Source organism: Plasmopara halstedii (genome assembly GCF_900000015.1).
Source record: "Plasmopara halstedii genome assembly, contig: Scaffold_2956, whole genome shotgun sequence".
NCBI classification, from domain to species: Eukaryota; Oomycota; class Peronosporomycetes; order Peronosporales; family Peronosporaceae; genus Plasmopara; species Plasmopara halstedii.
Window position 1 is genome coordinate 1382184 of NW_020189861.1, and position 15635 is coordinate 1397818.

At 46.6% G+C, this 15635-nt stretch overlaps 4 protein-coding genes across 4 annotated transcripts; 3 read left to right on the forward strand and 1 right to left on the reverse strand.

Moving 5' to 3' along the window:
- Window positions 1-4207: 4207 nt before the first annotated feature.
- Window positions 4208-4435, forward strand: PHALS_06393 (uncharacterized protein; the record flags this gene model as incomplete). The annotated part of the gene is made up of 2 exons (XM_024719671.1): window positions 4208-4241; window positions 4296-4435. 2 exons carry the CDS (start codon window positions 4208-4210, stop codon window positions 4433-4435), a joined length of 174 nt encoding a protein of 57 aa, XP_024584946.1.
- A 4801-nt stretch (window positions 4436-9236) lies between these two features.
- On the forward strand, window positions 9237-10902 carry PHALS_06394 (uncharacterized protein; the record flags this gene model as incomplete). Its single annotated transcript, XM_024719672.1, has 2 exons — window positions 9237-9860; window positions 9928-10902. 2 exons carry the CDS (start codon window positions 9237-9239, stop codon window positions 10900-10902), a joined length of 1599 nt encoding a protein of 532 aa, XP_024584947.1.
- Window positions 10903-11359: 457 nt separating this feature from the next.
- PHALS_06395 (uncharacterized protein) lies at window positions 11360-12451 on the forward strand (the record flags this gene model as incomplete). The annotated part of the gene is made up of 1 exon (XM_024719673.1): window positions 11360-12451. One exon carries the CDS (start codon window positions 11360-11362, stop codon window positions 12449-12451), a length of 1092 nt encoding a protein of 363 aa, XP_024584948.1.
- A 76-nt stretch (window positions 12452-12527) lies between these two features.
- Window positions 12528-14813, reverse strand: PHALS_06396 (FOG: TPR repeat; the record flags this gene model as incomplete). Its single annotated transcript, XM_024719674.1, has 6 exons — window positions 12528-12673; window positions 12734-13316; window positions 13396-13565; window positions 13622-14216; window positions 14279-14646; window positions 14714-14813. The coding sequence occupies 6 exons, from the start codon at window positions 14811-14813 to the stop codon at window positions 12528-12530; spliced, it is 1962 nt and encodes a 653-aa protein (XP_024584949.1).
- Between the last annotated feature and the right edge of the window lie 822 nt (window positions 14814-15635).

The window sequence follows — 15635 nt, forward strand, 5'->3', positions numbered from 1 at the left end:
TCGTTGGTGACTCTTTTCGTGCGAAGCACGACCCAGGAATATTGCGTGAGAGCAAGTCTCCCCCTTCGACACCCACGTTTTGTGTTCAGCATCCGAATGGCAAGTGGCGTTTCGTTTGCGCTTACAAGAAGCTCAGCGCTACCACTATTCCGACACAGACGCCGATTCCATGAAGGATGTTCTCCAGAAAACATGGTTGAATGTACAAAGTACAGTGCACTCGATATGGTCGATCAATTGCTCATGAGAGCGAATGATATTCCGATAATCGTAACCTGAGTACTTCGAGCGACATGCGCTGGGAGTGGCTGCTGATGTCCAGGATCATTTAATTGTCTTGTGCCGCAATTGTTCAGGTCCTATCGGGCGTATTCACAGACATACTTTGACACCATATTCGTCCGCAGTTGTTCGGGGCACGGGAGGACAGATGTGGAAAACCAAATCGTCCATTCAAGACCGGTGCTCAAGTGCTCGCGCACGAATAAGCTGTATGCTGATGCTGATAAGTCCATTTTCGGCGCGAATTCCTTTTTAAGGGTACTTCATTGGGAAGCGTGCGAGCGGATCTCGCTAAGGTCAAGGCCGTTGTGAAATGGCCGGTTCCAAAAAATCAAAAGGACTTGCGCAAGTGGCTTGGCCTTGCCAACTATTTGCACAAGTGTAGCACAAATTATGCGGAAATGGTACGGCCATTGTCTTATCTACTTAGAAAGGATACAGAATGGTGTCGGAATACCGAGCATCGGGAGGCTTTTGACGGGGTCAAAGACAGCTCCCTGTATGCACCGATACTGACGTTGCCAAACCACGTTCGTCCTTTGAGTGTCGTCTGTATCGCTTCAGGATTTGCTTTCGGTTTTGTGCACTGCTGCAAGGAGACGCCGAGGGGGAAATCGGGTAATCGTGTTCGAATCTTGCCAGCTTAGGGCTGCGGAAGAACTAAGCCGTTTGTGGTCGACACAGATCATGCATCACTACCCACTGCGACTCAGTCGCCTCACATTTTGCAGAAGATGGCCAGGTGGCTTTCCTTCTTCGCAGAATATAGCTTCGAGGTGATGTATAAATGCTTTGGCTGATGCGTTGTCACGCAGACCGGATTATGGGCTTGCTCGTGTCACGACGGTGACGTCGTCCCTGACGGATTTGATTCGATCCGAATGGATCATTTTGTGTAAATGGCAAGAGCATGTCCAGAATCTTTCATTTTGAAGGTTGTCTCAACAGTGGTAATTATCTTAGCTTGTTTGCACTGCTAAACGAGATGATGAGACCTTTTTGTGATGACTGGGACCGTTGGTGTTACTCTGTCTCACTGAGGCAATCTTTATGCTTTTCAAACAAGTTGATTGTCGTCGATTCATTGTGTAAGGATGCTGGCGTTCGGTAAAATTATATGACAAAGTTACTGTCATACCTATCCCTGACGCTCCTTTGGCTCAGTTTGTAGAGCGTCAACCTCATTATCTGGAGGTCGCCACATCGATCCTGGCAGGGAGCACTGGTATATGTGTAGCGCTGCTACAGGCTCTCGGGAGCAAGGAGTTTAAAAACGGACAAGACATTATCGACGCGATTGCGCACATTGTTGCACCAATATTCGTTGAGTAACGGATTGCTGTATTATAACACCGATTCGACGGATACGCCACAAATGGTGGTTCATCAAGATGAGGGTTTGAAATACCGTTTACTCTATGAAGTCTACGACACCCCATTTGGTGGTCATCTCGGTCGTGAATACCTACAGCTTTGTTAGTTACCACTACTGGTGGCTCAAGCTGTACAAATGGACAAGCACATATGTGGGCATATGTGAGACGTGTCAGAGGGTTGAATCCTCTCCGAAGCGGCGGCGCCGTTGGCCAGTTTACCGGTACCCTCCGGGTGTTGACAGTCATTGAGTATGGACTTTGTGTTTGGCCTGCCGAAGGATTCGGCGAGCATTACGGGTGTGGTGGTATTTGTCGACCGTTTGAGCAAGATGGCTCATCTTGCGGTAATGCCGGACACCATCGACGGTGCAGATACAATGACGCTGTTTGTGTATCGTGTCTTTCGACAACATGGACACCCGGAGTCTATTGTCTCTAAAATAGACCCAAGCTTCACTAGGAGGTTTTAATCGGTGCTATTCAAGGCACTGGGCACCAAGCTGGACATGTCAACAGTGGACCATCCGCAGATCGACAGTCAAACCGAGCGCGTGATTTGCGTCGTCGAGGACGCCCTTCACAGCGTCTGCGCTGGGACGCCGAGGCGCTGGAGTGCCATACTAGCTCGCTCTGAGCGCTGCAGTGCATTCGTCCACAGTCTATACGCTGTTCTACGTAATGACGCTGATGGCGCCATCCCATGGTTCAGGGCTTGGTGGTGGGGGGAATATCCGAGCGGTTAGCTGATGTCAGCTCCCTCACCGTCTGTAATTAAGTCGATGAATTCCTGCCTACCAGGCTGAGTGTCCCACGACACGTTCGCGATGCGATGGCTGAAAGCAAAGACATGCAGACGGAAGATGCAGAAGAAATGTCGAACACATCGTGGTTTTTTTAAATGCTAAAAAACCTCCCTTCACATGCAATTTTTGCTGTCTTTTAGACGAGTTTATTGGATCTTTTAAGGTCATGACCAAGCGAGGCCTTGCGTAGTTGGAAACGGATATCGTTGGGCTCCGTGCTCAAAGCCAGTCGCAGGTTCAGCTACAGGGTGACCGCCTTTCGACGCCGCCCCGGCGCCAAAGCCTCCGCGTTCACTTGCGCCGGATCCCGGTACGGCTTAAGCAAGCTCACATAATACGCTGGGTGGATGTGCATCCTTCTCGGAAAGTTCAGCGTAGGAGCCAAGCGCGTCGGCTAGGAGCCGCTCCGACAGAGCGCGAAAGTCTTCAATGTGAGGCAGTCGGTGCACAAAGTGCCCCAAGCTATCGAGGTCTTACGCACACCTCGAAAAAGATGTTCGGCGGAGTGCTGATGATGACGAACTTTGTCCTCTAGAGCTTGAAGAGCTTCGCGGGTCACCGGACGGCGATCGAACAAGTCGTCATCGTCCGCCGCCGACTCTTCTCGATGAGAAAGGTGGCATCCTCTATCACGTGGAACGCTTTGTGGGTCGACGTCATCGACAGGGTCAAACCCAATATCTTGTGAAGCGGCGGGGATACCCCACTCCAAGAGCTCGTGGGAATTTGTGATGCCACTTCGGCAAGACTGCCCAGACGTTGTGAGCGCTTATGATCAAAGGGATCATGACGCTCCGCGTCGTCGTACGCCCGGCGCTACTCGGCAATAGCCAGGAAAGCATGAGGTCATGTGCTGACCTCAAGCTATGGCCCTGAGCTGCTGCGGTCGCAAACCCACCCGTGTGAGAGACCACGGGGCTCGCAGGAGCGTGATGGATTAATCCACACGTCACAGGGCGTCAATCCAAAGAAAGTCAGTGGCGCGCCTTGAGTTTGGCAAACTCAAACTGTAGATGGTGTTGCACACGCGCGCTCACTTCGGTGGCTCAACTGTAAGTTGTGCAGCAAAGAAAATTTCCGGTGAAACTTCTCCCATCGCGTAAAGATCTCTTCGTTAACTGCAGCGATTTTGCCAGGGGCGAGCACCACAGGGATCGCTCGCATCGCGTAATTTAGAAGCGCCTCCTCTTTAAGCACGAATTTGAGTGCGGTACCTACCTATTGGGATCTTTTGAGGTATCACGAAGCGAGCTCGGATACGTCAAGCTTGGCATGTGTAGAGGCCGGGGCCCGAATACGTAGACGCCAAATGAGCGAGTGATTGCGTCTTTACTTCAGTACTGGGATTTGCCGAGCATAAGCCGTAATCCACACGAGGTTCTTGGACCGAACGTGCATACGAGTGCGTGAGAGCCGTCCTGTGGGCAGCATCCAGCTGCTGCTTCTGTGCCTCTTCGAGGCGATAGGAAATAACACTATAATCTTCGGAGGTCGAGAAGGCGGGTACGGGCACGGTGTCCGCTAGGTTCACAAAATGCTCACATCACGCCATTGGCGCACCTCGCCCTCTTATTATTATTATCCCGGGAAGGAATATTTGACTCGTAGTCGACTTTTTCCGAATCCTCGACGAGAAATCCGTCGCCCGTGGCGGGACTGCCAGTGGTAATGCATAATTAGTTTTTTTCTATATGATTAGGTAAACCTTAGATTTATACTATTTAAAAAAATGAAGACCGGGTGATCATGAGAACAGCGATCATACCATTGCACACACCTTGTGGGTATAATCATGTTTTGACACCGCTGTGGCATTGATCACGCTCTTGTTTAGGTAGAAGAGATATTGAAGCAATCTCGTGCGCTCCTGGTCGTGCTAGTTGGGCTGTAGTCCGCAACACGAATGTCAGGGAGCATATAGAGTACACGCATACACGAAAAACGCCGAGCGATACCCTTGATATTAAAGATTGAGTGGTATTATCACGTAATGTATGCAGCTAGTCAGAAATGTCATCCAGAGCCTCACTGATTCTGAATGGAAGAGTACATTTGGCTTGGGTAAAGATTTGGGGTACTCTGGAGGTAGCGGATTGCGATCCGCTACACTCATAGTAATTCTAGTATAGAGCGTAAGGTCGGTGACCTTAGTAAGCTTCCTCTAAGCAAAGAGCTACGGCAGCCCCGCTGCAACTATGAGTAATGTCTGTTATAACGCCCGTTGGGGACTGTACAACTGCATCACAAGGCGATTGGATATTGCTGGTGCATTTGACAGCCCTTGGGGCATCACCAGCCACACCCAGAGCATGCCGCTCGGAGTAATCACCGCTGGTAGCGGAATATCGTTTGCTCTTTAAGCAATTGGTAATAACCATCGACCGAGTCGTGTCCACCGTACTTTGTACGGTACTTCGTACATCCAACTATGTTGTTGAACATCCTTCCTTGGAATCGACGGAATGGTGGCAGCGTTGAGCTTATTGTAAGTGTGAACGATCCGCCACGTGCCGTTCGTCTTTCGGAAACAAAACGTGGGTATCGAATGGGAAGACTTGCTCTCACACACCATTCCTATGACGTACTTTGCACGAAAAAAGGCGTCAATGACGCCACACTGCTCCTTGACCAGGACACCTTGGCGTGTTAAGCAGTATTTGGTTCCTGGAATCTGATCGATCACATGACGCACACCTCGGCCCGGAGGTAGGGCCGACGGCGGGTCTTTGGAGACGACGTCGTGAAATTCCTTCACCAAAGATTAGTACGGGCCCGGGGATTTTTCAAGATCGAAGATCTACTTCGTGCGGTCAGCACCTTCTTGGTGTCCACTAGGATATCTTCATCCAGAAGCAAGGACGACTTCATCTCCTATAATGACCACTTTGGCTAAGTGGCCTGCCTTCAAGCACCGCCGAACTCTTCGAGGGACATCTCGTCCAGCTCAAGAAGAGCATCCACCTCAAGAATAGCCTCGAGAGTGACGCCGTTTTCCTCCCCCGTCATACCTTTGACGAGGGTGTGTAGCTGTGCTATGATAGACACATCCTAGGTCAGGGTCGACGCCCGGCGTCTTGCAGCTAGCATATGGCGTCGCCAACCACTGGCAAGGTCAGAATGGAAGTCTCCCGCGTGCAGCCGTCTCAATTTTGAAGAAGAAGTTAATGAAGCATTGAATGCCGAATTTAATTTTAGTTCGGCATGATTTGATTGAAGTGCACACCCTCAAAACTCGTCGAGCGAACCTGAGCCGATGGATCTCATATATGCTGAGGACAAGGAGGCAGAGCTTTGAGCTGCCGAGCAGCGTCTGAGCACTCACCGGTGTTTCTTCTGGAGAGACACCCGTTAACTTCGGACTGCTTGCCCCCTGCGGAAGGCGCGTCAAGGTTCATCGAACCGACATATCGCTTCTCGCCAGTCTTTTGGTTTGCCGCGGGGAAACGACAACACCTAGTAGGCGCGGGGTGGCATACTGAGGAAGAAGTGAGTTTTGTTACTCCGCAAGGAGGTTAAAGTCAGCAGAGCCCAGCCTCGAAAAGCTGCGTGCTCTTGAACACGGAACATATATGCAAGCTGGGCTTGCTGGTCATGGAAGCGACCGTGAAGGGCTTTAAGAATCCTCATCGACTCCAGGGCGTCGGGCAATTATGCTCGACGCTCAAAGATCGAAGAAAATCAGCTGTATGCTGAGGCGCTGAAGGCGCAGTCGAGTGACACCGTCACGGTTCGCTTAGCGACAAAGACTTGTGTCACTGTGCCGAAGGTCGCTGTGGACCCCGGTGTCAAGTTTCTTAACTTTGATAGCGTAGAACTCTGTTTAGTCTTTGACTTGGGATCAAGGTATGACCACATCCTTGGTCTGGCATGGTTGGAACACCATGATCCATGAATCGACCGGAGGTCGAAGACCTTGGGAGCCACGTGCTTGTCTCCTAGCGGAGATTTGGTGAGTCATGAACCTAACTCTGCCAGGAGGCAAAAACGCTATTATACGTTCAACGTGCTGGAGATCAGAGTATCCCAGTTGGTGAACACCGAAGGTGTATCGGACAAGTGCCCCGAGCATGGCTCGCGGGTTGAACGTTGAGTGGCACATAACCCCACTGAGCGCTGCTCAAGTATCGAAGCAGTCGCTGTATGTCATGTGTCGGATGGTCGACCAAAGGCCGAGGCACCGAGGGCGATGCCACAATCGGAGTGGCACGTTATCCACTGAGTACTGTTCACGTTTCAAAGCGGTCGCTACATGCCACGAGTGGCATAGCTGGACAAGGTCCATGACAGTTTGGACAAGGCCCTTTTGATGCGCGTGAAGTGGCACGTTATCAATTTTGACGAAGACAGCGGGGCTAGCAACACTTCGTCGGATGTTGTTAATAACATCAGGGCTCCGATGGAGAAGCAAGTGGGGTTGACACTAGATGACGCAGCGTGCGGGCACCCACAGGTCTCACAGAGTCGATTAACCTCTGTGGAGAGGCACCTCCTTGGGGAGAGGATCGACTGCAACCGTCGAACAAACTCCGCCAATTTTCTCTTGCTCTGTCGGGCTGCAAGGGGAACGCGATCGCACGCGATATGCCTGGTTAGGCGGCGAGAACACTCGCAAAGCTACAGCTTCAGCTCCGTTCAGGACGGAAACGCTACTTTAACAAAAGTACCGCACGTCAGTGTCCATTCTAGCTCTCGACCCCCGAGCTTGGTGATAGCTAGCACCACGCGCCGTTGCTCGGTCCGGGGCATGGCGGACGACATAACCATCTCGACCTCTCTCCTCCACAACAGGAAGTTCTTTCTATCCTTGACTTTGAAGGTATTAACAATCACCATGAGCGGCTTGGGTCGCGGGGCGTCCTCCGTCGCCGAAGGTGGTGTCATGGATGCAGTCGATGCCGACATCTTCTGCTGTAGGAGCTCTAGCAGAGCATTTTCACAGCTTACAAATTCCTCTAGGCGCGCTTTGATCGCTTCAGGTCCTTCTGAAGCGAGGTTGTGCCTGCCCTCGGAGCCAAGCAGAGAAATCAGCTTTATGAGCCAGTTCTCAATGACCTGGGGCAAATAGGAGAACTACTCCATCCTCACAGAGGGTCAGTCGTCTCGACTCAGGTGTAGATTGACAACAAGACCTGAAAGCTCATGACGATGCTAAAGACCAAGAAAGCTATCGAGTGCAAGGGGTGTTTCGCGCCGAACAAAAAAAAAATAGGAGTTTCAAGGAACGACCGGTTGCAAAGGGCTATACACAGCGTCCCGGTGTTGACAACACGGAGACATTTGCCCCAGTTGCGCGGAAGGAGCCCATTGATACTACGTTGGCAATAGCCGCAGAAGAGGTATGGGAGCTGATAATGTAGATGTGGATACGGTATTTTTCTTTGGTTATGAATGAGAGGAATTTTTTTGTGTCTTTGAGTACAAAGCCAGCCCGAAGATGAGGTGCTTACTACAGAAGGATTTCTACGGCACAAAACAGGCGGTACGCCAATGGAATGACAAGTTAGATAAACATTTTGAAGGATAAGATTTCAAGCGCTACGATTCCGACCCGTGTGCTTATGTCCGTCAGTCAAGCACTGCGTAATTCATTGTCGTCATTTATGTTGACGGCCTCATGCTATTCAGCAAAACGAAGACAAAGATTGCAGTGCATTGAAAAAATGACAATAGCATCGAGGAACACAGTGAGCTGAAGTATTGTGATCCATCACAACCGTGATGACAATCTAAACTTGATGAACAGCGGGCGTACATCAGGAGGATTACAAAGAAGTTTGATGCAGACATGTGCAAGATTGTGCATACTCCGGCTGACAGCAAGTCGACGATAATGAAGCCATCGGAAGAGGATGTGTCCGCGGCGTAACATTCGTATTGCAAGCTAGTTGGTGCACTGATGTATGTGTCAGCATGCATTTGACCGGACCTTGCTCACGCAGTGGGTGAAACTTCCAAGTTCTGTGAGCGCTACAATAATAGCCACTCGGTGGCTGTGAAGCGCATTCTGAAGTATGTGAAGACGACTCAAGATCAGGGCATTGTCATCAATGGCGCGGTCAAGGGAGAGCTCTTGATGTATTAGGGGTGCAAATTGGGCTGGTGATTTGGACACGCGACGTTCGACAATCGTCTACGTGTTTTTTGAATGGCAGCGCGATCTCGAGGAAGTCCAAGAGGTAGCCAACAGTAGTGACCTAGAGCACTGAGACCGAGTATTTGAGCCTATACGATGCAGTACAAGAGGCGATTCGGCTTAGTGTGATTTTGAAGGACATGGGCTACAAGAATTCAGGTGTTACACTGATTCACCAAGACAAATAAGAATGTATAGCGCTAGCCGAAAACCCGGTTTACCTCTCACGTACGAAGCACATTGACATCAAGTACACTTTCTGCGCGAGAGAATCGAGCGTGCGGACATTTGACTGAAATACAAGTCAACAGACGAAATGATCGTTGACAGAATGTCTATAGTCTAGGCATGGAGAGACAAAGCGACAAGCTGCGTGAACATCAAGGGCGAGTGTTGAAGTGTAATGTGCCATAAAGCTGCCGCAATTTTTACTCACAGAGATTATTTCATGACCCACCTAAGCTCCACTAGGAAAGAAGTATCATCTTCAACTTCCCATCCCGTCGAAATAACCTCGACGGTCTTGTAAGTCAAAGTAAAGCAAATTGGAGCTGATCGCATGTATGTCAATAGAGCAAAATGAAAATATAGTCCGATTTACCCTAAAACTTGCATATTTGATAAATATCACGGAAATGCACAATGCCAGAGACGCTACTGCGAGCGCGACTGTTGTACGGGGCGGTGGCTTTATCGGCCAGTGTATTTGTGTTTTCTTTTCTCCAAGAACGCGAGGAGCGAGAAGATGAAGAGATCGAGTCACTAGAACGCCCTGTGAGTACGGAACTTTTCTTTCAGGCTATGAAAGATATGCCGCAGCTGTCAGTCCAACAGCGGCTTGAAATGCGACGTTTCTGGCGTAATTTACTCAACAAGAAACAAAAAAGACAATTTCTTACTGACAATAAAGAATCAGATCATACGAGTAAGATGAAGTTGATGGTTAGAGACGTGCAGGTATTTGCACAGGAGTACAAGCGTGTGTTTCCTGACATTTTCCCAGAGAAACAAGTGTTGGACGCAGCTGAACGAGCTGCCGATGCTGCAGATGTTCATCCTACAGCATGGAGTGACATTGTTGGTAGTACGAGCTCAATGATTGTGTCAACAGGCAAGCGATTGAACGACATTGCAAAAGATACGAAGGACGAGGTGCAGCTGGCAATGCGTCGCACAGCGCGAAAAGTTCTTGAAAGTGCACTGGATATTGTCGCGGCGAGATTGAAAGAAAGAGTAAAAGATCCAGATATGCCAATGTTTTTGAAGGTAGGAGTTTGAAAGTAAGTGAGAGCAGGGAAAATAGACTGACGCATTTGATGTTGTTTTGATATAGACAAACATTGATCTTGGTATTGAGCAATTTATGCCAGATGTTAAGATGGAGATTCTACGGAAGACAAGGGAAGTTTTTGGTCAAAATGGGTCGATTATTAAAAGAGATCAAACAGCAAAAAGACAGAATGATGACGATGTAGATGTGCCAAGTGGTGCGAAATCCCCTAACATCGTTCCAGTTGCCAAACGAAATGTTAGTCTCTTTTGTACCGTTCGTGGGCATATTCTACACCACTTGTTTCCACATGACAAAACAATTTGGAGATCGTTTAAAGATCCGTATTGGGTATTGTACACATGTGTGGGTCTCTTGCCAATTGTTGGTCAACTGTGGTGGATTTTTCTATTTATTATAAAGGACAAGACGAACGAACATCAGTTGTGTCAATTTATTGTGGGATTTAAAGTTGCACAATTCATCACGCTTGGCATCGTGCATATGGTACTCGGTATCTCAATGTACATAAAGTGCGTTATGCTAGGATCGATGGAACTCTGTCAAGGCGAAACTGGTCCTGCTTTGGAAGAAGTAACAGCATGTTTTTTTGCACTTCAAATTGTTCTCGTGTGGGCAGCATTTTTTCGTCTGCCATATACAGCTCGTCCTCAAGAAGCGGCAGTACTCTATCGGACTAAGTCTTCGGAGATACGAGATAAAGAGGTTCTTCATGATGCTTTTGGCAATGAGGTGCATCTAGATCGTGGTGGATATCTTATAAAATTTTGCGGGTACGAGACAGTAACCTTTGTCATCACCATGGCCGTTGCAAGCCTTGTGTTCTGGTTACCGTTTGAATCATGGCAGCGCAAACAATTATTCTACTGGATACGCACAGCATATGGACTATTGTCGTTCCCATTTTTGGTCTTTAAAGTTCCTGTGCTAGCAAATGTGCTGATGCATACACGACAAATGGGTTACAACGAACGAGGAGATACTGTTCAATTTGCAGTGAAAAAGCAGCACGAGTGAAGTACAAGACTAGATTTACTTTTAAACTCGTGGTAGTGCGAGATGAATTGTGCCAAGCTTAAAACCCAAAGGTTTTCCACGGAATGTGTTGTCCTGCTCTTTTTACAATCAGAAATATCATGTTATGTCTTGGATGAGTTCAACAGAGTAAGCGGAGACAAAAGTGAGCGACAGAATAAAAAGCAAGAAAGGAGCTACAGATAGCGAGATTATAGCCACAAATTTAGAGATTACCAAATGGTGTAGGTTACAGTAACCACAGATTGGATAGTTACCTATATATAACATGTCAAGGTCAAAATTCCACAGCATCAAAATAAAATTCATTGTAATATATCCACGTTGAAGTGGATATATTTAAGTGTCTTTACAATCTTATCCATTTAACGGAAATGTTTTTAAAAATATCTCGCAATCTACTAGAATCACATTTCTAGAAAACCAAAGTATCCCATCAATGGTTGAGTCTACTCTTCGTCATGGTGTTTCACAAAATGTTTTGGCAACAATGATATCAAGTTTATCAGATGTAGGCTGGCAAGATAAATTAACTGCAGTTGAAAGCAAGAATGAAATAAGTTTCAAGACTGAACAAGATCGAAATCAAGATAACAATCAAGATGATGAAAAAAGTGTTGACAAGAGTTCGCAAGTGCTTCATTCTTTACAGTTCAAAGATGTCATTACAAAACTTTCTGAAGTGCAGTATCTTCGAAACGAAAATGCGAGTTTAAATCAACGTTTAACTCAAATTGAATCAGTGTATGCTCAGAATCTCGAAAAGCTTGAAATGAAGTTGAAGCAAACTGTTGAAACTCACGTTGCGATTGAGCAACGTCTACGTTCTCGACTACTTTCTGTACTTCAAGAACAGCAAGAAGCGGTGGAGAATGCACGTAAAGTTCGCTCAATTATATCTCGAATCTCGGATTGGATGCATCAAGTGCAGCAAGCAACTCAACGGAAATGTTCAGGGCATAAGTCATTTGTGCTTGATATAGAGCCTTGTGTGACTCCGCATAGCGAAGCACCATATAAACTTTGGTCCAAGGGTGTTCATCTTGCAACGAACATTCCAGAGTGCGAGAAATCCCCGACATCATCTATCCAATATGAAATGGATCGGAAACATTCTTTGAAACTGGTACCTCCCATCGTTTTCAGTCGAAACCGTGCGAAAAGTCTACCGGCACAAGGCTCAAATTACGTTGAGAATGCAATGCCATCTCTTTTAGTAGAAAAAAGCATTCACCCTTATGAGCGATCAGAAGTTATTGTAGACGGATTGCCTTCTATAAGTGCTACGGGTAATCGTGGCTCACGAGCTTCAAAACGAAGTGCGAGTAATATTTTAGCGTATTGCGCTCAAGTGGTGTCGACATCATTGACTAGTGTTGGTTCGTCAAAAGTAGATTCAGTATGGAGACGTGATCCTATCAATGCCGATAAACAAGATGTTGACGAAGAGGCTGGTCAATGTTGGCGATTACCTATTGAAACGGAACCACAAGATGTGGCACTACCAAATCTTTCAATCGGACTGCTCTAGACGTCCATGTTCATCATCAATTTTTTATATTCTTACATAAATAATCCTTTTTTATTCAGCGCATGATCTCATGTTTTTAAACTTGAAGTGGAGCAAGTGGAAGAAACGCGTGATCGCATTGAGACTCGTTTTGCTTCTTTTCACTTTGAACTCGAGCTAAATCGGCTTTTAAAGCTTCATTCGATGGATCAAGTTCCACGCTTGCTGCAAAATCTTGCTCAGCTAATCATTTTAGATAACGATAAGTATGAACAAAAGCTACTAATTTTCATCCAAGCGCACCTTTGTCCAAGTCGCGAAGTGATAAGTATGCGACTCCACGTCGAACGAGTGTTTTGACTACCCAACTACGACGTTGAGATGATCCTGCCGCCGGACCATTTAAGAAAAAGGCATGTCCTTGCTCTTGGCCAAGAGATGTGACGTCTTCTTGGAGTAATTCAAGTGCATTTGTACAGTCTGAAATGCATTCCTTGGCACAATGTTGCATCAGGTAGCACGCAGCGCGATTGGATAAGCAAGCGATGGAAAGAGGATTTAATTGCAACGACTCGGAGTACATTTGAATAGCATTGGCAAGGTTTTTGCCTTCTCTAAAGATCGTATCGCCAATTTGCTTGAACTCTTGAGCTTTTTCCATCGCTATGAGCTCCATGAAGTCGTCGTGAAGCTGTGAGTTTTGAGTATCCATGGAGCACGCGACACCGTAGTCGGCTTTCGCTTGACTATACTGACCACTTCGACAGTACGCAGTGCCACGTCGCACAAAGAGTTTGAGCTTAAGGCGGTAATTTTTCATATTGTCATTTTTATCGCGTGTGTCTGGTAGATACGTCAGTGCTTTTGAGCAGTCAGTAATGCATTCCTAAGGTCACAACACATATCATGGCACAATTAAAATCGTCTACAAAATTGAGCATTGTAGTAGAAATGAATCAAATGACCTCAAATTCGCCAAGCTGCAATAGACAAGCTGCACGATTTGATAGACATGTCGCGAGAAACTCTGTATTGTCGTTAGATACGGCCAGAATGGATTCACCGTATGCGTTTATGGCACTTCGAAAGTCTTTTGTATGAAAAAAATCGTCGCCTTTAGCTTTCAACCACATCGCTACAAATGAACAAGTTAGAATTGACAATAAGAGCATTTTGTTATCAAGAACATACGATCGGTTTCACTGATATCGTAATCAGACGAGCGATGAAGACCTTGATGTTGCTTGATGTGCTTGCGGTTCTTCAGTAACCAGTTTTCCTCTTCCGCAGCTTTGGATTCTCGTGTCGGTGTTGGAAAAACTCGAGGAGTGAAGCGAATTTCTGACGTTATGCATTGTCGAGGAGGTGGTAAGTTCAATTTGTCTTGTTGCTCGGATGTGATATCACTAGCAATCACTTCAATAGCCTCATTTCGAGAATTCTCATTCGAATTTCTGCTTTCAGCGTTATTTGAATCTTTTGCTGTAGTAGCAACAATCGATTCATGAAAACTTTTGAATTGTTTTGTCGAGCTTGAGATGTCAAAGCAGCCATCGTCTGTTAACTCAATAATTTCTTCTTTGACCTTGTTGTCGCTATCTTTTGGCGGCAAAACAAAAGACACTTTGCTCTGCAAATGATTGCTACTTGTCTTTGAATCTTCATCAATTTTATCAGCCATTGAAGATTCCGTGACCACGGACTGGTCTTCTGTCCGTTGGATTTCTCTTTCTTTCTGCTGCTGTGTTTGAGATTGAAGCTCTCGAAATGACTCGTACAAGCTTCGCTATCAAATTTAAAAGCGATTAACCCTTAATTCATTCAATCACATCAGCATAAGTGCGCTACCTCTTCTCGATCTTTCTCCTCCGCCTTTAAATCGCTGAGTATTTGACGATTCGTATCGTCGACTGCCATTTGAGCACGCAACGTCTCTCTCTCTACCTGATGCCTCTTTTCCTTCCTCTTCTCACTGAATGCCATCTCGCTTGCTCTTCTTCGCTCCATCGATGCATCACGACGCTCTCTAAGGACACTCTTTGAGCCTTGAAACTGAAGATTTTTCCACATTCGACTCTCCACTTTTTTCAACGAAATCCGAAGTTGATTCGATGTGGGGATGCTTTGTACAACCACAGATGCATCATCCACCGCATCTTGTAGATCCAAAAGAAGCACATACGGCGTAGCATTGACCTTGATCACGAGATCGCTTACTAGATTAAGGTACAACTCCTTGAATTGAGTGCATCATCGTCAAAAACTAAAAATTTTCGATCGTACCATAAATGTCGATGTTTCGTGGTGCTATTCCGGGTAGATGCAGCTCTAGTGCAAGACTGTTCGAGTCTTCCTCCCATGTGTATCGAGGTACCAACGGCATTTGTTTTGTCAAGTGGAATTACTAGCGAGTATCTTTTGCTTGCGACGTCTCGTGAAGTAGATTGTACCGAGAAATATCTTAAAAAACAGCTATTTCTCCTGAACCTTATTACTGTTATTGGGTTATGGTGCTCGAACGAAATAATCTAGCACCATGATTAGATTTTGAAGGGACTTTGCAAAGAAAAGGCCGGCGAGACGCGTGGCTTGCTATGCAGTACATGATAATTTTCTAGCCGTGAACCTCGCACTGAGAAAGCTTTGACATCACGAGTCTACGTCAACAAGAACACAGAGGATGACTTTAATAGCTTCACTCAAGGAAAGAGCCAGGAATCTCCGGTAATTTGTTTGCTACGCTATTCTATTTCAAAGGTGGCATGTATTCAGCGTTAAGTCAGTTTGACTATAACCTCTACTTGTCCTACGCAGCTCTGGATTCGATGTCGTGGGATCGCAGCTTTTAGGCTGCCATTCTTAAGATACATAAATTTATGTATCTACTTGCATCTGCATGTTGTTCTCGTGTACATTACGGCGCTCAGCCCTCGCGGCACGGTCGCGCAACCCTCTGAGATCAAAGTCCACAGTATTGCTGCGAAGGGTAATGTAACGGGGTTACATGAGAGTGACCCGTCACTCTCCCAAGGGAGATGTGGTGTGGCACACCACATTACTAGATGGGTACATGGCTTGAGAGTCATGTAATAAGAAAACATTAAGGAACACCTATAAATATATTCAGTCTTAAAACTACCTAAATTTGGTTCATGTAATAGGAAAACATTAAGGAACACCTATAAATATATTCAGTCTTAAAACT